Source organism: Capra hircus (genome assembly GCF_001704415.2).
Source record: "Capra hircus breed San Clemente chromosome X unlocalized genomic scaffold, ASM170441v1, whole genome shotgun sequence".
NCBI lineage: Eukaryota > Metazoa > Chordata > Mammalia > Artiodactyla > Bovidae > Capra > Capra hircus.
Window position 1 is genome coordinate 10,636,228 of NW_017189517.1, and position 26,373 is coordinate 10,662,600.

Consider the following 26,373-nt stretch of genomic DNA (forward strand, 5'->3'; position numbering starts at 1 on the left):
GCTTGACTGCTCATGTCTCCTAGCTGAAAGTTGTGGATAAACTGGTTTCACCCCTACCACTTTGGAGCATTTTCCTCAAGTGAATGGTTGTTTCCCTGACTATAGTCCTCAGGCAAGACAACAAATAAAATTTAAACTCACGACTCTTATGTTGTATGTTTTTCTTTAAGTCAAGAGCTTCAGGTTAAAAAAAAAAGTTTCAGGTAATTCTTTAGGCAAATTTGGGAAACCATGATTAAAAGCATTGTCTCCAGGAATTCACAATAAAGGCTTTGATTCCTAATGTGGAATATCAAACACACATATCTGAGTGATAGAGTATAAAGGTTTTAAAACATAATAATAAAATAGACAGTACTCTGGAAGAACATCCCATAATTACATTATCACATATACTATAAATATTAGCACATGAGAACCTTCTAGCACCCTGGTAAACTGGGTAGGCCAAGGATTCTTGTCCCGATTTTAGGGATGAGGAAACCACACCAGAGTATAGCTTGTAATGTAACTGGAGAGAAAACAAACATGCATTAAATGATGCAAGGACAACACAAAGTAAGATACTTGCTTTTGTAAAAGGATACTTTGTAACACGGTTTACAACGTCTGAAGGGATGTGGATGGAAACCAACAGTAGACTGAAGCAGATAGGAGTCTGAAGCTTCCCAAGAGTAGGAGATACAGATATGTGTTTGGAAACTCGGTTATTTTCTATGGCACCATGAAGTTTTTCTACACTGCATTGTCATGTGAACTATACCAGTTACATGTTCCACAACTACATATTGTACCACAAACCAGTCTGACCTGCAAGGGAAGTATAAGCTTTGGTCCTTTTGCAATGCTCTGCTGCCTAACCAGTTTGTGTTTGCAAAATGGCACGTGATCTGGTCAAGATGGAGATATCCTAGTAAAGGGAGGGTGGTGGTTATATGAGGTTTTGCCTGGGATCCTTACTAGGCCTACCTAGGGCTTCAGATTCAGTAAAGTTGAAGGATTTCATCCAATTGTATCATGTCTTTTCTGGATCAGGCATTCTGCTGCCAGCTACGGGTGGGGTTTGAGAAATTCCTAGTCTAGGCAGGAGAGAAAGGAAGACATATACATGACCAGTGATTACCTAAGGCAGGAAGAATTCCAAAGCAGAATAAGTAACATTACATGGTGGTGGGGCAGGAGTTAATTGTGATCATGGCCAATCCTGGAGGGTTTACTGGAGGAAGTGACATTTTCACTGGGTATTGAAAGATAGATAGGTACTGCAAAGACAGAAGGGCATTTTAATTGTGGGAATCTTGGAGTAAAGGTATCCGAAGCCTGAGCCCAAGGGAAATCTACTGGCAGCCCATTGCTTGGATAGGACAATTGGAAGAAATCCTTTAGGCCTTCTACTTGTAAGGAGGGGACCCAGAGTGGCTGTACCTTATTCTCCTTAATGGACATCATTAAAATTTAATTTTGAAAATTCTCTCTTTAATGATACTCCAAGGAGAGATGGTTTGATGGTATCACTGACTCAGTGGATATGAGGTTGAGCAAACTCCAGGAGATAGTAAAGGACAGGGAAGCCTGGTGTGCAGCAGTCCATGGGATTGCAAAGGGTCGGACACGACTTAGCAACTGAACAATAACAAAAGGGGCCTATGAGCATTACTGATAGTGTGGCCTCTCAGTGGGGAATATTTGGGGCAGCCGGTGCTGGTTGAGTTGTCCCAGGCCCTACTATCTTCCATGAATGGCAGTTGATGGGCTCAAATATTGAGTTATCAGAAAAGGATTGCAGAGGACCTCATATAAAATGCTAAGGGGTTTTAGAGACGACCCAGAGGGATGGTACGGGGAGGGAGGAGGGAGAGGGGTTCAGGATGGGGAACACGTGTATACCTGTGGCAGATTCATGTTGATGTATGGCAAAACCAATACAATATTGTAAAGTAATTAACCACCAATTAAAATAAATAAATTTATATTAAAAAAAGAAAGGTTTTAAGCAGAAGAGTAATATGTTGCATATATATCTTAAATCCCTCTGGTTGCTGTCTGGGAGGTGGTTTAGACAAAGACAAGAGTGGAAGGAGAGAGTCTAATCAGGAGGCTACTGCAATGGTTCAAGCAAAAAATCATGGGGCTGAAACAGAGCCTATAGCACTGAGGATAGCTTGGAGAAAGAGGTAGTTAACAAGACGCCTCAGAGGTAGAATTAACTAGCTTCTGTCCTCAGAGTGTGTGTGTGTGTGTGTGCGTAGGGGAATAAGTCAAGGATCACTGCCTAACAAGTGCAACGAGAGACTGTCTTCTGTAAGAGTTCACATTCTCCTCAAGGGGTAGCAGGAAAGAGAGGAGGGGCAGATCAGAGAGAGCAGGGAGAAACCCAGAGACCAGGTGGCAAGCAAGGAAGCCCCGCCCCTGGATCCGGCCCCGCCCCCGACTCCACCTCTTCTCCTTCTTCCGACCCACCCCGCAACTGCAGCTCATCCTCGAGGGCGGAGAGAGGTGGTATTTGAGTCCTCCGGTATCCCAGCAGGCAGTGCAGCTTAGAGATGCTGACAAAGGACCGGAGGGAGCAATCGCAGCTGCTTTCCGAGGAGCCGGTGTTGCCGAGGTGAGAGTCCCCTACCGTCCCGTCACCCACTTTCTCCGACTTCGCGAAGACGTGGAAGTTACGTTGCCGAGAGACCCGGCGGAAAGAATGAGCCGTACCCAAACCCGGAGCTTGGCTCTGTGACTGACAGCCGGGCTCCGCGGCTCCGGGACGCGGGTGGGAGGTGGGGGGAAGGCAGATGGAGTCTTTGCTGCCCCATCTCTGACTGTCAATTGCCTCGCCGATCGCGGATCTCCGCCCCAGGGTCGGGCCGGCTTGTGTGTGTTTCGCTTTTGCCCGGGCGGAGGCAGCTGGCTCGGGATCCTCCCGGTGCCTGCCAGACAGAGTTCGGTTGCCCCGGGGATGAGACTCCAGGGACAACTCTTTAGCGGATGTTTCGAGGAGGGCTAGGGGAGGGAGGTCGACACCTTCTTCGGGCTGTCATCGTCCTCGCCCTTCCTCCCAGCCCAGCCCGTCCCCGCGGCGAGCAATTGGAAGGAAATCGGCTGGGCTGGAGCGAGGAGTCCCGGGATCGCTGGAGGGCGATGAAAGTGGGGCGGAGAGGCTGAGAGTGACAGGAAACGCCTTCTTGAAATATCAATAATGGGGGGGGGTTGGTAAGGGGTACGTGGCCTGTATCTTTTCCTTTCCTGGACCTCCGCACGAATCCTGATGGTTGCACCAGCTGCTCGGCTGTAAACAGGCTCACATGACCGGTTTCACATGGAGCCGGCCAGTGTGGGGACGAGGGCTGGAAAGGCAGGGCCCCAACCTGGTGGAGCTGAAGTCCTAAGATGGACCGTTTGATCTCCCTGCTCAGCCTTCCAACCCTTCGTCAATGCTCTGTGGTGTCCCCCCTGGATAAAGTAGCTGACATCTCTCCTCTCTGGACTGAAGTAGCATTTCTGTCCCAGTAGAATCGAGGAGACCTAACTTGGGGGAAAAAAGTCCGGATTTTTTTTTTAATCTTTGAGGGCGCTAAAGAGGACAGAAACCTGAAAAATTGGGTCCTTTGGATCTTGCCTAAAAAACAGTAGTGTACTTTCAGAATGCATTGTGTTAATGTGAATTCCAGACAGAAGGGGAAAATCTACTTCTTCAGGCAGGGCACACACGGGAGTAATACATTCTTGATGATGAAATTCTTGTCCACTTGTTTCCTCTAAGTGCTGGGAAATCTCTGCGGAGAAAATATCACATACAGGATATTGAATAGGGGATAGACACCAGCTTTTAGATTACACGTATATTTGCTTATAAAGCAGTGGGAAGTTTGGAAAACAGGAAACAGGGCCAAATGTTCCTTTCAAGTTGTTCATGTCTTCTTATCCAAACAGGATTCAAGATTAAGCTAGTTTCTGAAGCATTTCTAGAACTCTCAGAATAAGACGTTTACTCACATACCAGGATCTTTGAAATTCTTCAATTCTTTTTATTTATAAAATATATTTAAATGTAATGGACAGTATTCAGTACAAAATTACCATGTTATAGGCAAAGATAGGAAATAGAACAAATAGCTTGTAACATAATGCATTTTTCTCCCCTTAAATTGTTCTTGCACATTTTCTTCCTAAATTTTTTGCTTTCAATTTTTTTTAATGGATCTTTTACATTTAACTCGAATTTCTGAAAAGCAGAAAACAAGAAACTGCAAGAAAAGCTTCCCATGTCTCTAATAGCTCAATAAAGTAATTCATTCTTTTTTCTGATTTTAAAAAGTTTAAAATGAAAGAGAAATTTTAAATCTTGTCTGAAACAGATTATTAGTGTTCTGAATCTTGTTTTGCCACTTTGTAGCATTCTGGAGAACCTTGCCCTACAATAAACAGATTAAGTGATTTATTCTTTGAGGCCCTCCATTTCTTCATCTGTAATGTGAAAGTTTTGTTTTAATTCCCAGAGCCCCTTATAGCGCCCAAATTCCACAAAATAGGGCAGTTTTTGATTGGGCAGTATTCTTGGATAAAATAAGCTGGTTAAATAAGCCAAGATGTTGATATCAACTAAAAGGAACATACAGTACATAACAAGAAGTACCCAGAGTCCTAATAGAAATAGGAATCGCATTCTGCAAAATTCTCATTAGGTAATTTGGTAAGTTAACCATGTAGGTTGACCTGTACCTTTCTCTCCCTCCTCTCTGTCAGGAAATTGAAGATTGCTTCAGCTAAATCCTGCCTCCAAAATTAGAAATAACAGTTCCACCTGACTTTCTTGACCTTCAGGGCATAGTACAAAGTCTGATTCTTTTACTCATTCCAGCTTCTACCTGAATTAAACGGGCTATGTGATCAGTGATGAAATTAGAATAAAAAGGCTATAGCAGGTTTTCATCTTGGCAGTACCTTGATTAGATCATCAGAACAAGTATCAGGTTTTCAAAATTGCCTTTTGCCAGCACATTCAGAAACTATCAGTCAGTCTCAGGGATTGATTCATACTAACCAAACTCACAAAAGATTTCTATGTTAATATGAATACCAGTTTATTAACTTCAAGGGAGATGTAGAACGGCCAAGCAGATCAGAAGATTCATGTACATGCCAGGGCACGCTTTGCTCTTGACCCTGTGGGAACACATAGAAATTGCTCTTGACTTCCCCTTTTTTCTAGTCTGTGTGGCTTACTTCTTAAAACAGTCAGTAATTGATACCAGTGGACAAGATTATAGCTTGCTTTTTATATAAAAACCATTTTGGTCACACTTATATGGATATATCCTAGTCACCTGATTCAACTTGAGCTGCCTGAAAAACATCTTTAAAATCTGTTTCTTCTCCATTACTCCTGCCTTAGTGTAGCCCCTCACCTCTCCATGCCACATTCATTTAATATTTTTTTTTATGGTAGCTACTTTGGAGTCAAGCCCTGTGCTTGAGTGGTAAGTGGCAACCAGTCTCCTACTTCTGATCATATCCAGTCAGTTCCTTGTTCTAAATCCTTCCAAGGTTCCCTTGGCCTGCAGCAGTGGTTCTCAAAGCATTGTGTGCTTCAGAATCATTTGGAGGGCTTATTAAAACCAGAGAGCTGGGCCCCAACCCTAGAATTTCTGATTCAATAGGTCTAAGGTGGGACCCAAGTATTTGCATTTCTAGCAAGTTCCTAGGTGAAGCTGCTGCTGGTGGTCTGGTACCACATTTTGAGAAATGCTGGCATCCAGGATCAAGTCTAAACCTCTCAAACTTGACTTAGAAGATTTTCACCATCTGCCTCCAGCTTACCTTTCCAGACTTCTCTTTTGCTGCTCCCCCACACATGCTATTTTTTAACCATAGGCAATGCTAAAGCTCATTTTAAGAGTCCCTTTCATGCCTCCACAAATACTCTTCCTTGGAATTCACCCCCATCTCCCTCCACTCCTACTGCAAACCCCTATTTAAGGCAGACTGTCACTTTCTTTATGATCCCAGAGCATTTTGTATCTATCAGCATTTTAATTCTTCTCACATCATATCCTAATTACTGTGTATATCCATTTTTCGTACTAGACTGAGTTTTTGGAGGGCTGAGACCATGATTTCATCTTTTCTCCGTATTCCTTAGCACAGTGCCTGGTATATAATAAGTGCTCAGTAAATGTTTGTTGAAATAATTTGTGATCCTCAAACTTCTGAGAGTGCTCTACATAGCAACATGTGTATTTCATATAGTTAATTAATATGGACTTTGAGAATTGTACATACATCTTGAAATAACTGAAGACATATTGGGATTTTGTAAAACAAAGGTTGCAAATAACTAGTTAGAAAGAAATGTTTTTAGAAAGACATTATTGGAGGGCATCCTTAGTTCTTTTATTTATTTATTTATTAGCCATGCCACACAGCATGCAGGATCTTAGTTCCCTGACAAGAGAGCAAACCCATGCCCCCTGCACAGAGGCCTCATCACTGGACCACCAGGGAATTCCCCATCCTTATTTCTTTTAAACCTTAAAACGTACACTACTTAACTTTTACATCTTAAATATGTAATAGCCTAGCAATACATATCATTTATAGCAGTCAATCTTGTAAGATATCAAATTATACAAAAAAAAACTAGAAAGTTTATAAAAACAAAATTGCCTAATATTGAGCAGTGAACCATCTAATACAGCGTGAACATTAGAACATTGCTTGTGAAAGAGTCAATTTTAGGAACAGACCAGCCATTAAAAAGCCTAACAGATAATACTAGAAGCTCAGAGATGAGGAAGGCTGACTTTATGAAATGGGAAGGAAAGAGAGGTTTTAATACCAGTGAGAGTAAAGCAAAAGAACATATTGCTCTTCACTATATACTATTTAGTTGGCCACTGGCAGAGACTGCACCATGTATGGAAGAAAGAGATAGCCCCTATGCCCAGATAAAAGGGAACTGGCCTGAAGGTGGAGCTGGATGCCCTAATCAGTAGACACAAGAGCCAGGGACAGGTAGTAAGTAGTGGTACACTGTAGCCATGCAGATGGGTTACTAGTTTCTGGGGCAGCCTGTACTTCGAATCATGCTTAACTGTTTCAAACTTTGAACCAGTTTGATACAAGAATCCCCAAGAATTACTTTTTTCATTTTTCTTGCAGCCTCCTATCCCTGGCAAAAAGGGTAGGTGGTGGGGAGGGCAAACGTCCCTGTGTATCTCAGAGCCTTGTCTTGCCCTTCCTCTGGTCCATCCTAAGTGACAGGGACAGAAAATGGTCACACTTTGGAGTATCAGTCTCCTCCCAGAACTGAGGGTAGAAAGTATAGGTGCCGATTTCAGTGTGTTGAGGCTCGCTCGCTCTTTTTTTTTTTTAGAGGGAGAGTAGTTTGCAAACTGGTTACAAGGTGGTGTGCACACATAAGGTTTTCTTTCAAATTTCATTAATGTTTGCATTTCTGTGCTTTGGATACAGAGGAAAAGGATGAGGCAGTTTCCGGTACCAAGAGCTCTGAGTGGTATCGTCTCTGTAAGGTCGGGGGTATATTAGAGCCTCAGATTTCTAAACCCTGCTGGCCTAGTTGGGCATGGAGGAAGGAGGCAGGGATGATGAGGAGAGGGAAGTGGGAAGGAGGGAGGAGGGGAGAGGCAGCTGGGAGTGCTGATGGTCTCCCTTCTTCTCTTATCCCAGCCCATGGCAAGTAGCCACCATAGATTTACTGTTCCTCTAATTGGGATCAGTTGCCTGTCTTTTGCGGATGAAGGGTGTTCAGCTATGGGGAAAGGGAGCTGATGGAGGAGCCAGTTATTAGTGGACACCTGTAGGTTAACTGCTGAGTTCAGTATCTTCTAATGCCTAACACTGATCTCTAGTCTTCAGATGCAAAAAACAAAACAGCAAAACAAAACAAACACAACCCCAGAGAAAAACAATATAGCATTATGCCTGAAATCTGGAGAGTCATAATGTCAAATTATTCACTCTATGCAATAAGTACATTAAAAAAATAATGCAATAAAATTACTGAGATCCTTGTAGATTAGAGCAGTAGATGAAGTCAACAAAGAGGGGACATTTGAAGTAGGCTTTGAAGAATGTGTAAAATATTGGTGTCCAGAGAGGAAGAATAAAGTAAAGTTTGGTTGTGCTGTGCTTAGTTGCTCAATCGTGTCTGACTTAGACCCCATGAACTGTAGTGTGCTAGGCTCCTCTGTCCATGGGGATTCTCTAGGCAAGAATACTGGAGTGGATTGCCATGGCCTCTTCCAGGGGATCTTTCCAACCCAGAGATTGAACCCAGGTCTCCCACATTACAAGCAGTTTCTTTACCACCTGAGCCACAAAGGAAGCTCAGACTTTGGTTACTGACAGCCATAGTTCTGCTTTCACAATCAGGAAAAGAAAGTATGTGCAACTTAGTAAGTGAAATTGTCTCTCTGTTTGTGTTTTTTCCCTTGATAAAACTGAAAAGGAAACACATGCATCAAGACTTGAATTTTGGGTCATCCTTTGAGAATTCTTTTATGGAAAAGCAGGGGAATTTTCTAGAGATGAGGGCATGAATGGCCATCAGCATCAGGGAAGCAGGATTTTTGAACTGAGACACAGAGGAGATGATTATTGTATAGGGAAGTGTGAGTCTGAAAACCAGAGTTCTGCCACCAATATCCTGTGCAACCTTGGGTAAGACCCTTAACCACTCTGGGCCTGCTTTTCTTATTGGTAAAATGAGAAGGGTTAGGAGCTGACATTCTTTGATTCTGTGTGTACTTGACTTTCGGAAAGCAACCTTATTAACTGATTTGCCGTGAGGTTTCGCCAGCTTAATGTATAATCTGTCCCCAGAATTTTTGCATTTTATCATTTTGCAATGTTGACTAGAGCAAAAAAAAGTGTTAGTCTCCGGAAAACCATTAATTAAAGGCAGGTGTCACACTCCATTGTGTTTGTTGGCAGAGTCTACAATATTGCACTGGTGACCTGGTGCTAATTCCTCCCTAATCTCCACTGGTTGGAGTTTGGGAGGAGATTTATATCTTAGCCAAGATAAGTGAAAAATGGCAACAGAAATCTGAAAAGAAATAGTAAACTGCTGAAAATGGTGACCAGGGGTCAGACAGCCTATTCATGATACATGAGAAAATATTTAACTCATAAAGAGAAAGTTTCAAAATTCAAAAATAAGAATTTCTACTAAGCCATCATTTAAAGTTAATAATCTGCTCTGACCTGTGCCAACTAACTTCTTGAGGTTAGAAACATGAGTTTAGCACTTGTTCTATGTGTTTAATTTTGACTTCTCAGTCAGATTTATAAACCGCCTCATATTCCTTTGTGACAAAGTTTTACATTTTCCTAGGTTTGCAAGTCATCTTAAATAAATCTTACTTTTTCTCACTGTATTGAGTTTCTTTTCATATTAACATATCTTAAATAATTAAAATCATTCTATTTAACACATAGGTTAAGGTTTTCAATGTTATTAAAAGATCATAAATTGGAAAGAGCAGTTAACAGATTTTTCACACATGGTTTCTAAATTCCTTATGTTTCAAAACTGGCACTTTTCTCAAATTAGCCTCTAGTAGAGTTATTGTTTGATTCAACTTTTTTTTTCTTTTAAATTAGATCTTCATGTGGTTCAGAATTCAAAAGATATAAAACAGTATTCAGAGAAAACTCCCTCTCACCCCTGTCCTCAGCCATTCAGTTTGTCTTTCCAGGGGTAGCCCTGGCTGTCCTTCCAAAGATATTTTACCCATATCCAAGAAAATAGGTTTACATAGTCTTTTATCTCCCCTTTCCACACCAATAGTAGCATACCCTACAGTCTGCATTGCACCCTGCCAAAGAGCTTCCCCTTTCTTCTTGATAGATAGCTGGTATCCCAACAAATGACTATATCATACTTAATTTAATGACTCTCTTATTAATGACCAGTTAGGCTGTTTCCAGTCTTTTGCTGTTGCAACAACTAGCCCTTCTTGCATGCCAAGCTTCATTCTATGTGCCTCACATAAATTACTTTATTAATACTCAGTGCTGCAAGAAAAACCACCCCCCCCCCAAAAAAATCCCACGTACCTTTCTCATACAGGATTTCACACAAGGGGAATGCTTGGGAATATTTATGCCCAACACATTCCTAGAAGTAGAATCTCTAGATCTGAGGGTTATGTACATTTAATTTTAGCAGGTATAGTGGATGTGCCAATTTATATTTATATCCTTGCAAGCAATATAAGAACATGCCTGATTGCTCCCACTATGTACTGTCAAACATTTTTATTTTTGCCAATTTGACAGGTAAAAACATGTATTTTGGTATAGATTTAGTTTGTATTTCTCTTGTGAGTGAAGTTACACATACTTTTGTAACTTACAATTTGTATGTCCTTTTCTATAAAATATTACAGTTTTTGCTCATTTTTATATTGTATTATCTTTTTTTTAATGATTTGTGGGTCCTATATATATAGTAGGGGAATTACACACTGCCTGTGCTATGAATTGAAAATGTTCTTTCAGCTTTACTTATAAAATTTATTTTCCATGCAGAACTTTAAAAATTTTTATATAGTTGAATTTATTATTTTTTGGTTTCTGGTTGTTAGAGAGCCTAAGATTATATAAAAAACAGATTTCCCATGGTTTCTAGTGCTTTTATTTTTTTTTAAATACATTTAAAGCTTTGTTCCATTTGGGATTTATTACAATTAAATTTTGGAATTTTATAAGGAGTGAGGCATAAAATCAACTTTTTTCTAGGTGGATGCCTGATTTTATCAACATTTGACTGAACTATGTTCCACAAATTAGAGATGCTACCTTTTATCATAAGCTAAATTCTCACCTTGAATTTTAGAGTAAGATGTTGAATACTATTTAGTGATGCCAAATTTGGTTGTTTTATTCCTGATAGCTAAGCTTATTAAGAAAGTAATTGTAGAGCTTATCATTTTCTATTCAAAAAAGTATCCCAAACTTCCAGGAGTACATTATCCAAATAGAAATGTCTATAGCTCTTAACAAAAGAATGAAATTCATGGCAAATGAAAACTCAGAAGTAAAATAATTTTATCAGATGCTTTTCAGAAAACTTTAGTTTTCTTTTATTGAAATGGACAGTTAGTTTGGTATAGTGGAAAGAATACTGGACAAAGAGAGGCCTTCTGGCATTTTTTTATCTGTCTGGTCTTTTCCTAATTTAGTAATAGCAACGAATACTTAGAGTAGCACCTTGCCTATAGCAAGTGCTAAAGGCTTTACATATATCAATTCATTCGGCATATATAATTAATAAGAAGTTTGTAATCTGTTGTAAATTAAACAGATGTAAAATATTATTATTAATAAAAATGTCGAGTGCTTTGAGCTTAGTCAAAACAGTAACAACAAGCTAACACATATGAGCTATAGGCATGCTGTAAGTGTACAGATAGAAAGTGGGGTCTGGGGCAGCCTGTGGATGCTGACCTTACCAAGCTTCTTCCTTACTTTCACATTCTTGTGTCTTTGCTTATGCTGATCCCCAGGAATGAATGACTTCCCTGCTTACTCCCCCCAACACAGAAGCCTTTCTTTTCTTTAAGGGCCACCCCAAATATTATCTCCTGGCCTCTCTTCCAGGTAGAGTTATCCAGGCAGCCTTCTAATTCCCTAGCACTTTATATACAGCAGCATGCATTATAATAAAAGTAGCTTAAATATTTGTTTTGTCTCTTCAGTTAGACTAGAGTCTCCGGAGAGCAAGGTCAGTGCATTATTCATTTTTGTATCTCTGTGCAGCTCTTGAAATAGTTCCTCACCTAAAAGATTGAGGGCAGGAGGAGACAGGGATGACAGAATGAGATGGTTGCACGGGATCACCAACTCAATGGACATCGAGTTTGAGCAAGCTCTGGGAGATGTTGAAGGACAGCCCATGGGGTCACAAAGAGTCAGACATGAGTTAGCGACTGAACAACAACAATGTTCAGCTGGGAAAAAAGAATAAAAATGTGCATACATGATTATACAGTATCCTATTTGATAAAAGTGGACAAAGCCCCAGTCAGAATCACAGCCCTGATAGCTGGTAGAAACCAAACAATGTAATCATTTGTTAATATTTCTCTTTGAGTGTATGAGAACCTGAGTGCAAAGTATTAAATGGTTTGTGTCCTATTCCAAAGCTGTGATCTACAGGGTGAAACTCAGACATTTTCTGTGATTGTATGTTTTTGTTTTCACATTTTATTTTACAAAGCCATATTTGGGGTGCTAACTAAATAAGAATGTTGATCAAAATTAGATTAGGAAATAAATGCAGAAACATTACTTATCAGACAGGCAGACTTCTGCCAGCTACAACGTTCTGGAACATATTCAAGAGGCCCAGAAGGAATCCAAAAAGGTCTCTGAAGTTGGAAGAAAATAGCTCTCACAAAGCTTGTGTACTGATGTAGGAGGGGAGGCATGGTGCCACTTGCATGTCAAGGCTTGCTTACTGACTTGAATTTTCATAGAAAACTCAGTAAGTTTGGATATTCACCTTCTTTTCAAGACGTTTTTGTTTGTGGGTTTCAATAGAAAAATAATTAAGAGAACTGTCCCACCCATGCTGCCAGAGGCACTAACTAAAGCATTGTTGTAATGATGTTTTTTTTTTTTTTTTTTTTTTTTTTGCCTTTTCATGCTGTTCATGGGGTTCTTGAGGCAAGAATACTGGAGTGGCTTGGCATTCTCTTCTCCAGTGGACCACATTTTGTCAGAACTCTACACCATGACCTGTCCTTCTTGGGTGGCCCTGCGCAGCATGGCTCATAGCTTCGTTGAGTTACACAAGGCTGTGATCCATGTGATCATTTTGGTTAGCTTTCTGTGATTGTGGTTTTGCTCTGGAGGCTGTGGGATTGTAGTTCTTGACTCCTTTGTCTGCCCTCTGATGGATGAGGATGAGAGGCTTGTGGAAGCTTCCTGATGGGAGGGACTAGTAGTAGTTTATTGCTCAATCGTGTCCGATTCTTTGTGACCCCATGGACTGTAGCCTACCAGGCTCCTCCCTCCATGGGATTCTCCAGGCAAGAGTACTGGAGTGGGTTGCCACTTCCTTCTCCAGGGGATCTTCCCAACCCAGGGATTGAACCCAGGTCTCCCGCATTCCAGGCAGACGCTTTAACCTCTGAGCCACTAGCTATGGGGAAAACTGGGTCTTGCTTTGGTGGGCAGAGCCAATACTCAAAAAATCTTTAATCCAATTGTCTGCTGATAGGTGGGGCTGTGCTCCCTCCCTATTAGTTGTTTGACCTGGGGAGGCCCAGTTCTGGAGTCTACAGGCTCTGTGGTAGGGCTAGAGGCGACCTCCAGAAGGACTTATACCAACATGTGCCTCCCAGGACTGCTGCTGCCAGTGCCCCTGTCCTTGCGATAGGCCACTGCCAACCCACTCCTCTGCAGGAGACTTTCAAACACTCACGGACATGTCTGGCTCAGTCTCTCGTGCGGTCAGTGCTCCTCCCCTGCAGCCTGTGTGCACAAGGTTTGTTTGTGCCCTCCAAGAGTCTGTTTCCCCAAGTCCTGTGGAAGCTCTGTAATCAAATCCCGCTGACCTCCAAAGTCAGATTCCCTGGAGAGTTCCAGTCCCTTTGCTGGATCCCCAGGTTGGGAAATCTAAGAACATCTGCAATAATGCGAGAACTTCTTTGGTATTAACTGTTCTCCAGTATGTGAACTGAGAACTTCCAGATGTACAAACTGGATTTAGAAAAGGTAGAGGAACCAGAGATCAAATTGCTATCTGTTGGATCATAGAAAAAAACAAGAGAATTCCAGAAATACATATACTTCTGCTTCATTGACTATGCTAAAGCCTTTGTGTGGATCACAATAAACTGTGGAAAATTCTTAAAGAGATGGGAATACCAGACTACTTTACCTGTCTCCTGAGAAACCTGTATGCACAACAAGAAGCGACAGTTAGAACCAGACATGGAACAATAGACTGGTTCAAAATTGGGAAAGGAGTACAGCAAGGCTGTATATTGTCACCCTGCTTACTTAACGTATATGCAGAGTACATCATGAGAAACGCTGGCCTGGAAGAAGCACAAGCTGGAATCAAGATTGCCAGGAGAAAGATCAGCAGCCTCAGATATGCAGATGACACCACCCTTATGGCAGAAAGGGAAGAGGAACTAAAAAGCCTCTTGATGAAGGTAAAAGAGGAGAGTGACAAAGCTGGCTTAAAACTCAACATTCAAAAAATTAAGATCATGGCATCCGGTCCCATTACTTCATGCCAAATAGATGGGGAAAAAGTGGAAGCAGTGGCAGATTTTATATTTTGGGGCTCTAAAATCACTGCAGACAGTGACTCCAGCCACAAAATTAAAAGAGCTTGCTTATTGGAAGAAAAACTGTGAAAACCCTAGACAATGTATTAAAAGGCAGAGAAATCACTTTGCTGACAAAGGTTCATATAGTCAAAGCTATGGTTTTTCCAGTAGTCTTATATGGATGTGAGAGTTGGCCCATAAAGAAGGCTGAGCGCCGAAGAATTGATGCTTTCAAATTGTGGTGCTGGAGAAGACTTTTGAGAGTCCCTTGGACAGCAAGGAGATCAAACCAGTCAATCCTAAAGGAAATCAACCTTGAATATTCATTGGAAGGACTGATGATGAAGCTCCAATGTTTTGGCCACCTGATTCAAAGAGCCAACTCACTGGAAAAGACCCTGATTCTGGGAAAGATTGAGGGCAGAATGAGAAGTAGGTGACAAGAGAATGAGATGGTTGGATGGCATCACTGACTCAATGGACATGAATTTGAGCAAACTCCAGGAGATAGTGACAGGGAAGCCTCGCATGCTATAGTTCATGGTGTCACTAAGAGTCAAACATGACTTAGTGACTGAATAATGAGTGTTAAAAAAGTGAGTCTTGTGTTTTTCTCCTGTAAATCATGGAAGCTTACTTTATTTTTTTTTCTTCTTTTTAAGAATTCTGATTGGCTCACATAAAATATGTTATAACAAAATGTATTTTTTTTTTAAATCTGAGGTTTTAAAATACTGACAACCCTTTGGTCGCACCTCTTTGAGGGTGATTAAATAGGAAGCCTTCTTTATTCCTGCATTCAAGTTTGTAAGTAACTTATCATAGGTTGATATCCTGAATGTGAAAGGAGCATGTGTAAGTTTCTTTGCAGAGTTAAGCAGAACCTGTAGAAGTAAGCCAAGAGGAAAAGTCAAAGGCATGTTTAAATGATTTGGGGACTGTTTTAATGTATGCTAACCATGCTAGTCACAGCTAGCTCATGAAAAACAGTTATCACTCAGCTTGCTTTGTCTCTTCTCTTTCCAGATTGCCAAAATGCTTTGGAGTTTTTAACTGATTTTTAAGAAAAACCCCAAATAAATTTGAGACTGTAAAAACCGACGCCTCAGCGAGGGGGATTTAGTGCCAATGCATCAACAAAAAAGACAGCCAGAGTTAGTGGAAGGAAATCTTCCTGTCTTTGTGTTTCCCACAGAGCTAATATTTTATGCAGATGACCAGTCAACACATAAGCAAGTGTTGACACTCTATAATCCCTATGAGTTTGCCTTGAAGTTCAAAGGTGAGTCTCCTAGGTCTATTGTATGGATTGAACTACTCCCTACTAATTTTTGACTTGTAGAAACTAATTTTTTAAAAATCACTAATGGCCATTGTGACTTTTTCTTTCAGTTTTGTGTACTACTCCAAATAAGTATGTTGTCGTTGACGCTGCAGGTGCAGTAAAGCCTCAGTGTTGTATGGATATGTAAGTCAAAATCACTTCCTGGTAACATGTTTTCAGTGTGTTGATATTTATGTGTTTAACTTGCAAGAGATCTTTTCTTAAAGCTGCTTCACCTTGGCACTCATTACATTTTGTATTTTTGCTGAGAGTTTGTCTGTCAACATTCTTTTTAAGAAGTTCTAAGAAATTCTTCTAAACAGGTTGGCCACATAATAATTCATTATGTTGGAGCCAAGGTGTCTGTTAATATTTCCATGAACATTTCCTCATGGTTGTGCTCTTAGTCATAGCAGAGAGATTTATGGAATTAAAGTTCTAACTTAATTCTGTACATTTTTCTAGCTGTAATAGGGAATTTAGCCTTCTTTGGAACACCTTGCTATTATAGTGACAATTGAGGGACTAATAATGCTACACTCTGAGAAAAATAGTATATAAATTCATCTGAAATGATTCAGTAATAAAACTGAAAGTTAGTCTATACAACAGGAAGCAAGTGTAAAACTACTCATCTGGAAAAGGTTAGCTGAGCTCTTCCAGATAATTTGGTCTTCAAGTGTCAGATAAATGATTGTTTGTTCAAGCTGTTCATATTTAACTTTCACTTTAAAACTAGAGGTGACCAGATGGATCTAATGACCAGCCCTTAATTTAAGCTACCAAGTAAACTGTATTGCTTTAAATCTTCCATGAGAATAAGCAGCAGTTCTTTCTCTGGCATATATTTTCATCATCTCAGAGCCATAAAATGATGTATCTTTGATGATATGTTTTTTTGCATATTTCTTTGATTTTCATTGTGTACATGATAAGGACTATTCCAAAGAAATATAGTATCTTGCCCCATAAATGTGTAACCTTTGACCTAATTGTTTTGTGTTCTCTATTAAGAATAACGTAAAAATGAATGGCACTGAAGATAACTTTCATAAAAATTACACTGCTCTATACTCTTTTCAGAGAAATACAGAAGTGTATTGTTAGCCTTCTGTTGCATTGGTCTTACTAGATTACCTACTTATTCGATTGCTTATTTTTGCCTTTGTGCATGGACTTCAATTTAGAGTCTAGGGTGAGGTTTGTTATTTTGTTATTTGAACAATAAATAAGTGGCAATAGGAATTTTTGAGACTTTTGTGGGGAAGAAACAATTTCATATATATCCTCTTTAGTGAATATTGCTACACAGAGATATCCAGGAAAAAATGTCATTGTGAAAAGGAATTTCCTTTACCTGTCCTTTTATTTTAGACTCCTATTCATCAAATATTTAAGAATTACCCATTTCTTTTGGGGTTATACTGTGATTAAAAAAAAAAAAAAACATCATTAACAAGTTTCTATATTTGAGTATTTAGTTACACTCAGTAAATATGTATGAAATCTCTTGCTGAATTCTGTTTAAAACCTAAACTGCATTTGTTCTTTGTCAATGTTTCAGTGTAATTCGTCATAGAGATGTCCGATCCTGTCACTATGGCGTAATAGACAAATTCCGTCTCCAAGTTTCCGAGCAAAGCCAGAGGAAGGCTTTAGGAAGGAAAGAGGTTGTGGCTACTCTTCTCCCGTCCGCAAAAGAACAACAAAAGGAAGAGGAGGAAAAAAGAATAAAAGAACATTTAACTGAAAGTTTATTTTTTGAGCAGTCGTTTCAACCAGGTACTTTGCGTTGTGTTGGTGTTTTGTTTTGTTTTGTTTTACTTTGGGTTGTTTTTAAAGTCCTTTTGAGGTCTTACATGTTTCTTACTTTAAATGAAGCAGGGAGCAAAGAATAATTACTAGAACAATAACCTGCCACTCTAAACCTAGTTGAGTACTTCAAAAATGAATGTAGAGATCAGGTACCTAGAATTGAACAAGAGACCTCGAGCTGGCCTTTTAGGGGAGAAAATAACTCCATTAGACAGGGCTGTAAGGCAGGGGCAGTCATTGCCAGAGCTTTTCAGTCTATAAAACTTGAGACTGCAGGCACTGTACTTTACAATGCTAGCACAATTTGGCAATTCTGTACTTTTGTTTCTGTGACTTTCCTATATCCTTTCTCATTGAATTAATTCGAAGGAGAGAAATTGTGCTTGGCAGTAGGCCAAGTTTAGTGTACTTTTCATATTATTTTGGAAAAAAAAACTCATTAAAGTTGAAGTTAATTAAACTAAGTAGATTATAATATCCCTTTCCCCTGTGGGCTGTTAATTGAATCCCTCTCCATTCCTCATTTCCTTCCAGCTTAAATATTCAGGAGTGTTGTGATATATTCTTTCAACATCGACACTATCCTCAAATTCAACTCTTTGGACATCATTCCCCCATCCTTTGATCTTTTCATTATCTCCCTTCAACCCTATTATAAAGGGAGGAAGAAAAAACTTTCCATAGAAAAGCATGGTAACTTTTTGATCGTGATATATGAATGTGATAGCACCTGTTCTTGAAATCGCAACACTATATATAAGAGAATAAAAACCATATACTTGTCATTACATTACTTCATAAATCCCTATCAGTTTGTTCATCTTAGAATGTTTATTTTGACAAGACAGGCATTCGCTGGAGGCAAGTGTCTTCTCATTCCATGCAGGGAGTGCCCAGGTTCGCTGGTGATACCAAGACAAGGAATTAGGTAGTAGTTAGTAGATTGTTTTCTTCTCAGCAACTGTTATTAACTGACAGAACTAGTTTTTCATGTTTTGAAGCTGAAAGAGAATCTCTGTCAAATGTCACTTTGATGACATTTGATGATGTCAAATGGACACTTTGATGTCCAATCAGTACTGTGAAGTTGACTTAAAATAGATGTGAAATGCAAGATTCCTCTTTTAAAATGCCTCCTATAGAAGAAGAAAGGCCATCTGAGTGTTTGGTTTTGGGTGTTAATTTTGTAATTTAAAGTAAAGTGGTCATTGGAGATCAGTTTAACAGACTGTGTGATGCCCAAGAGGGTTTAGTGTTTTACATATTTTTTTCTTTTATTTTTAAATTTGTTAGAATTCAAGTGAAAATCATCCTAAAATACAAATGCGTATTAATTGAACATTTTATTCTTATTTTATGTTTATAACAAACCTTTGTATCTCAGGCACATTAGAGAATTGTTCTAATGTAAAATTGGAGTAAGTAGATGAATAGAATAGGTGATATTGGCATAGTACATGGTAGTCTCTGTTTTGGGGGGGAAAACACCACTCTAAGCCATCCTTGTCAGGAAGCTCAAGAAGGCAGGCACCTTATTTGTCTGATTCATCATTATGTCCTTGGCACCTAGCACAGTGCCCGGCACAGAGTAGTTATACAGGAAATATGTGCATGGGCCTCAGTAGAAAGGCTGGACCTCTCACCTGGTTGTCTGTTAGATTGTTTTTCTTTATCTTACAAAGTTTCCAAGGCTCCTGCTACTTTGTAGAGCAAGGTCAATACCACAGTAGAGCTCCTCACTCCCCACAGTCTTGGCCAGCAAGTCCCATTTGTGGGTAGTTACCCCAGTGCTTCTAATAATATGGCAGGAAATTGAGTAAGTAATAGAGTGTAACAGTAACTTATTCAATCTAGGCTCACAAAGTGATATTTTTAGCTTCTCTTGTTTATTAAATTAATAGTAAATTATGTGTGGTTTCCAGTATATGGAATTCTAGGTTTTTCATTATGTTTCTCTGAATCAAAATGTTGAAAGAAATTGCGATTGTTTTATGGGAGTCATTATTTTTGCGTGTCTTTAGCTGTATTAGGTATGTTATAGGCACAACAATATTGTGAGGGTCTCTCTTTGAGTTTTGCTGGAAAAGTGGTTAGAGGCTATGTCTCGACATTTGGATCTTAAAATGTAGTGAAAGGCAGTAAAAATGAGAAATTCTTCTCAAGTTTATGTATTGTATAAAAGATATCTTAGTAATAAATTAAAGGAAGGAAACAATACCTATAATCCCACACACTTAACAAATCTGCCTTTATGTGTTCCATGTTACTTTCTAGACCTTGTCTATGAGCATAAATATAATTATATGTATATATGTATGTATAATTATATATGTGTGTATATATATATATTTCATTTAACAGAAATTGAAGAGAAACCCACAAAGCATACTTTCACAAAATACCAAAGCCCAGGTCATTAAAAAGGTGTTTTAAAAGGATTCATCTGAATCTTAGTGGGTTTATCTTAATTACATTACTAAAAAACTGCTATGTCTGATGCCAGGTTTGAGCTAGTGCTCTTTGGCTTAAGAAAACTACTTCATTACTGATTATAATAATAAAGAATTGAAAATGACCTAAAAGTTAATAAATTGGGGATTGATTAAATTATAAATATTCAAAAGATGGAATGTCATGCAGACATTTACAAGGATTTAGTAGAATGGGCTTCCCTGGTGGCTCAGTGTGGGGAAGATCCTGTGGAAAAGGAAATGGCAACCCATTCCAGTATTCTTGCCTGGGAAATCCCATGGACAGAGGAGCCTGGCGGGGTTCAGTCCATCGGGTTGCAAAGAATTGGACACAACTTAGTGACTAAACAACAACACAATAGAATGGTAGATGGTCCTATATTGACATAAAAAGAGATTCAAATATTTTTCCAAGTGAGAGGAAAAATTTAAGAACAGTATGTATAATATGGTCTCATTTAAGTAAAAAATCATTTTACATGTTTATATGGGCATTTATAAAATCTGCAAGGATCTATATACCAAGCTATTAACAGTGTTATCTCTTAAGAGGATGGGATTACAGAAGAACTCTTATTTTTTTCTGTATCTGTAAAATTTTTACAACCCTGTAGTATCAGAAAAACTCACCACTTTGAAAAATGTCAAGCATCTATGTGAATGTTTTTGAAATTCTCTAAACAGTAAAAATTCCTTGAAATTATCTTTACTGTGGGTTTGCATTGAGCAGTGTAGTTGTCAGAAATATTTGCCTTGAAAACTTACCTTTGCAACAAGTACAAAAAGTACTATATTCATTAGCAAAAGACAGACTTGTTTTTAGGCATTTATGCTATTGTTCCATCTCAAGCAAACTAAACTTTTAATTTATTTTCAGCTATCTGGCTTTGGTGAGGCTCAATTAAGCTTCACACAATAGCTAAGGTATTAATAATTTAGAAAAGCTGCATCTAATAATAAAATAAACAGTGTTTTTCATTAATAAAACACAAAGATTGTGTTGCTGTTGGCTATTTCTTTTAATGAAAAGAAAGGTAGTGGGAAAAGCTGTAAGACAGAAAATGCTGGTGGGTTTCTTAAAAATATGGGTATGAATACTATATAGTTCTGTACAGCTAGATCTGTAGAAGGGCAGACCTGATAATAAATGTTTTTAAATTTTATATTATTATAGTAAGAACACAACATGATATTTACTGTTTTGACTACTTTTTGTATACAATATAGTATCATGGACTGTAGGTACAATGCTGTACAGCAGATCTCTAGAACTTACTTATCTTGCATAACTGAGATTTTTATGCTCATTGATTAGCATCCTGGCCCCTGGCAGCCAACATTCTACTCTCTGATTCTATGAGTTTGTCTATTTTAGATTTCTCATACAAATGGAATCGTGTAGAATTTATCCTTTTCTGACTGAGTTATTTCATTTAGCAGACTATTTGTTGGATATTGTCTCTGCTGTTTTCTTCTATACTATAAATGCAGGTAGAGTGGAGGGCAAGAATTTTCATAGGCAGTTTTAATAACATTAAAGTTGAACCTTGTCTGCTGCCTTAACATTTTCCAAAATGGTAGCAGGATGCTGCAGTTATTAGGACCAAACCTGTCTCAAGGTCTACCAAAGAAACTCCCAGAAGGTCGTGTAGCTCTACTGCAGTGGGCTCCAAGGTGGAGTATACACAAGTAGTGCATGAGGGGTACAGGAAGACAATGCTAGAACTTCAATTTCTATCTGTTTTTAGCCCATTCTATTAAAATTCTATTTGCATATTTTATATTAAATATAATAGTACAGTACTTATGCCTGTAATTTGTAAACATACGCAGATGATACATGCTCAAACACTTTCTACAAATTCCAGTGGGGTGGTGGGGAAAGGATGATGGCCACTAGAACATTCCATCCTGTAATGGGCTCCCAGATAAGTCCAACAGATAAGGTCCCATGGGATGGGAATGATGGAGAAAGTATCAGAGAAGTTAGACAAAACGAGAATCCTGGTGAGTGGTGGCCAGTCTATATGAATGAACTTTTATCTAAGTTGTTTTTAGAAAGAATCTCAAGGATTCTTGTCTTTTTACAGAAAACAGAACTGTCTCCTCAGGACCTAGTTTACTGACTGTCTTCCTGGCAGTGGTGTGTATTACAGCTCTGATGCTTCCCACGCTGGGGGATGTGGAATCGCTGGTGCCTCTCTACCTCCACTTAAGTGTGAATCAAAAATTAGTGGCTGCTTATATCTTAGGTAAGTGTTTTAAAGATGCATTGGCGCATAGCATAGGCAGTTTTTTTTTTTCTTGAAAAGAATAATGCGTTATTCCTTTATTTATCCCATTATTTCTTAAAAAAAAAATCTATTCTGGACTAAATTGTATCCTAAACACTTAAACTATACATTGTAGAAACATGAAAGTTATAGAAACACTAATATTAAACCTTCCCTCATGGCTCAGACGGTAAAAGCGTCTGTCTACAATGTGGGAGACCTAGGTTCGATCCCTGGGTCGGGAAGATCCGCTGGAGAAAGAAATGGCAATCCACTCCAGTTCTATTGCCTGGAAAATCCCATGGACAGAGGAGCCTGGTAGGCTACAGTCTATGGGGTCGCAAAGAGTCGGACACGACTGAGCGACTTCACTTCACTTCAATATTAAACCTAAACCAAGCATTCCTAACATGAATCAAGGCCCAGAATTTTTAAATGGCTCGCCTAAGGTCTATTGATTATAATTGATTCTTTTTAATTTTTTAAAATTTTAACACAATTTTAAAGATTACTTTCCACTTACAGTTATTACAAATATTGACTACATTCCCTGTGTTATACAATACATCCTTGAGCCTCATACCCAACAGTTTGTACTTCCTAGTCCTCTACCCCTATGTTGCCCCTCCCTATGTAGGCAATTTTTATGGCCTGGAGATGGTAGTGGTGGTTTATGTGTATATGGGGTGATGATGGTGGCTTGATTTTTTTTTTAAGAAAAACAAACAAAAAATTGCTTCAGAAGCATGTTGAGGTAAAATGTATTTTAAGATTTAATTATTGGCTTACATTTGGTTCTTTTGAACTTATTTATCTAGTACCAAATACTATATTTATTCCATTATTGTCCTTTTGCTGATTTACAACTGTATGGGATTCCCAGGTGGTGCTAGTGGTAAAGAACCCCCCTGCCCATGCAGGAGACTCAAGAGACACAGGTTCATCCCTAGGTCTGGAAAATCCCCTGGAGAAGGAAATGGTCACCCACTCCAGTGTTCTTGCCTGGGAAATCCCATGGACAGCAGAGCCTGGTGGGCTACAGTCCATGGGGTCACAAAAACTCAGATACAGCTGAAGTGATTTAGCATGCATACAAAACATGTATAAAATGTGAACTGCATACATTCCATTATACAGCATTTCCACTTCTAGGAATTGACCTTAGGGAAACACACAGCACGTACAGTGATAAAGATGAACAAGGCAGCCTTGTTTAATATTGTGATCCTTTCTCTTTAAACTAGTTCCCTTGGCTGCTATTGAATCATTTCTTTCAGTCATCCTGGCTTGAAATCTTACAGTTAATTAGTTCAACTGAGCAAACATTTATTCAATACCTACCATGTGTCAAAGATTAGGATTCTGGTGATGCATGACTCTTTCCTCATTGTCTCCTCTCACCTCTTTGGAGATGCCAACTCTTTTCAGTTCCTTGGTGTGCTCACTTTTTTTAAACTTCAAAATTGTCTTCTGAGTTGTCTCCCTAACTTCTGTGTCCCTTCTCTTCCTATTCCTCCCCCTTTTATCCCCGTTATTTCCCCCTCAACCAAAATCATCCATCACATTACTGTCAGGTTGATTTCAATTCTGGGTTGGTTTCACCACCACCACTCTCTACTCAACAACCTTCAATGATTGCCCATAAGCCATTGAATGAAGTATAACTCCATAGTTTGACACTGAAGACTCTCTATGCTCTGAGTCCTCTCTGAGTCAATCTTGTCTAGCTACTTCCCTATGTAAATCCTTGGTTAGAGCCCTATTGATCTCCCGAAGCTCATCTGGAGCCCGAGCCCTACTTCCATGCCCTTGTTCTTGCCATTCACTCACCTGAAATGCCTGCCCATCTTACTGTTTTCTGTCTTTCCTGTTCATCTTTTAGGCTTACTTCAGCTTAACCTTTTGGGGCATCTTTGCCCCAAGTCCTATGTGATTATTTTCCTTCTCTGTACTTTATCACTCACTTTTTAAGAACCATTTAGGACCAAGTATATTCTTATATTATTAAAATTCCTATGTATGGAGTCTCTTCCAAAGAAACACGCTAAGCAGAAATACTGTGCTTTTGACTCTTTGTGGCTCTAGGACACTGGAATACAAATAGGCTTAACATTGTTCTGTTGATAAAGTTGGCTGCGTTTACTGACACTTTAAACTGCCATGTCTGCTATTATTATAGCTGATGTGACTGGAAAATGGATATATTTAATGGTTAAAAAATTAGCTATGGCCAGACATTAGTGATTTATTTAAATCTATCCAATGACTGCCAATACTATATATTGGATATCTTCCGTTATAGTATCTGTATAGTATCAAAATTCAAATTTATTTTGAGTTCTTGGTAGAGTGCCTGGCTTTGTGCTGTAAAGATTTTGTATAATGCATGTCTTTAACTGTGCTCCAATTTTTTCTTTCAGGTCTTATCACAATGGCTATATTTAGAACATGAACAAGGAGCTCAGTTGACTTCTGAAGTACATTTATCTTGAAAATATGAATGTGGACTGCCTTTTATCTCTATTTCACCCCATTAACATGCTACAAACTATTGAATGATTTACAATCATTTCAAATGTATAATATATATTTTAAATTACTCTATAATTTTATTCCAAGGACTCCAGCACATTATGTTACAGATAGCAAGGAGGCTTCTGAGTGACACTTAGGAAATTGTTTGAAGAAATTCTTTTTACATCTAAGCCACCCATGCAAAAGACTTAATTAAGACATTTGTTATTTTCTCATCCTTTTTCTAATTCACTTTTATTGTTGCAGTCATGTGTCCTTCAAAGTTAAAGGCCTAAAAGAGCAAACTGACCAGCCTAAAAGTAAAAGTACATTTACTTCCTAGGTACGAACATCAATGTTCCTATGTAAACTATGCCTTGTCCTCTATCATTATAAACAGTTGCCATGGTGTTTCTAAAATATGAGTTTTACAGTTAATATGTAGAGAGTAATAAAAAGCATAAAGTACTGAGGGATCATGCTTATCTTAGTCTCTTACAGAAGACATATTTAATTCATTTGATGAACTGCAGAATAGGTTGTGGTCCAGCCATCAAGTAGGGTGACCATTCCATTTGGTCTAAGAATTCTAAAGGAAGGTAGACATTTGTTTAGTTACTTGGTACACCCTAGCTTTACCTCTGGACAATGCTTTATGGTAATGGGAGGAAAATCACTTGTCTTTTCTCCATAGCCCTCTGCCTGACTGTAAGGTACTAGCCCAGATTGGGGCTACCAATGCCAGGTGGTTTATGTGGAGATGATTTTTCACCTTTAAACTCTAAGCCAAGTATCAACATAAAAAATCCTTGATATCTGTCTATTTTATACCAGTCACTGAGACATTTTTTAAGTTGTATTTATAAGTTTGTATTTATTATTAAAACAACTTTACCAAAAAAGTCCCCTAAAGCACAACTATTTACATTTCTTTATAGCCTCTTCTGATCTCTAACATATATATGCAGTTTTAACTGTTAGTGTTGTAGTAATTGATCTTTTGACTTAGGATTTTTACCTGAGAGCACAATGCATTGAGTCTCTTGAAAATCATGTTCCAGATCTTTTTACAGAATGAATTTATGCACTGCTACTGTAGTATTCTCAAGGATAAACACAAGATATATGCCTGATGTTGGTTTTTGCAAGAAACAGTACTTTGCTTCTAAAGTCAAAGCTTTTATGTATACTTTTTCATAGAAAATCTTCATTGTTTAACCATTTGGGGAGCATAAATGACTAAATGGATCATGTCTGTACATTGTGTAATGACTGAAAAGCACATAAATGTAATCTATTTTGAACTTTGTAAGAAAAAAAAATCACCCTTGTGTTTGAAGTGAAGTCGCTCAGTTGTGTCTGACTCTTTGCTTCCCCATGGACTGTAGCCTGCCAGGCTCCTCTGTCCCTGGGATCTCCCAGGCAAGAATACTGGAGTGGGTTACCATTTTCCTTCTCCAGGGGATCTTCCCAACCCAGGGATTGAACCCAGGTCTCCCGCATTGTAGGCAGACACTTTACCATCTGAGCCACCAGGGAAGTCTGTGTTTGAAGGTTATCCTTGTTTCTCTGTCCATCTCAAATCATGTGTATGTGTGTGAGTGCCTGTGTGCGTGTGATCACACATTGTAAAGAACAGAAATTACTTTAAAAAATAAAAGAAAATGGAGACC

General features: G+C 38.9%; 1 protein-coding gene across 1 annotated transcript; it reads left to right on the plus strand.

The window, feature by feature from the left end:
• Nucleotides 1-2,462: 2,462 nt before the first annotated feature.
• On the plus strand, nt 2,463-26,373 carry MOSPD1 (motile sperm domain containing 1). The gene is made up of 6 exons (XM_005700302.3): nt 2,463-2,605; nt 15,330-15,585; nt 15,696-15,771; nt 17,192-17,409; nt 22,004-22,165; nt 24,607-26,373. The coding sequence occupies exons 2-6, from the start codon at nt 15,432-15,434 to the stop codon at nt 24,636-24,638; spliced, it is 642 nt and encodes a 213-aa protein (XP_005700359.1). The 5' UTR covers nt 2,463-2,605; nt 15,330-15,431; the 3' UTR covers nt 24,639-26,373.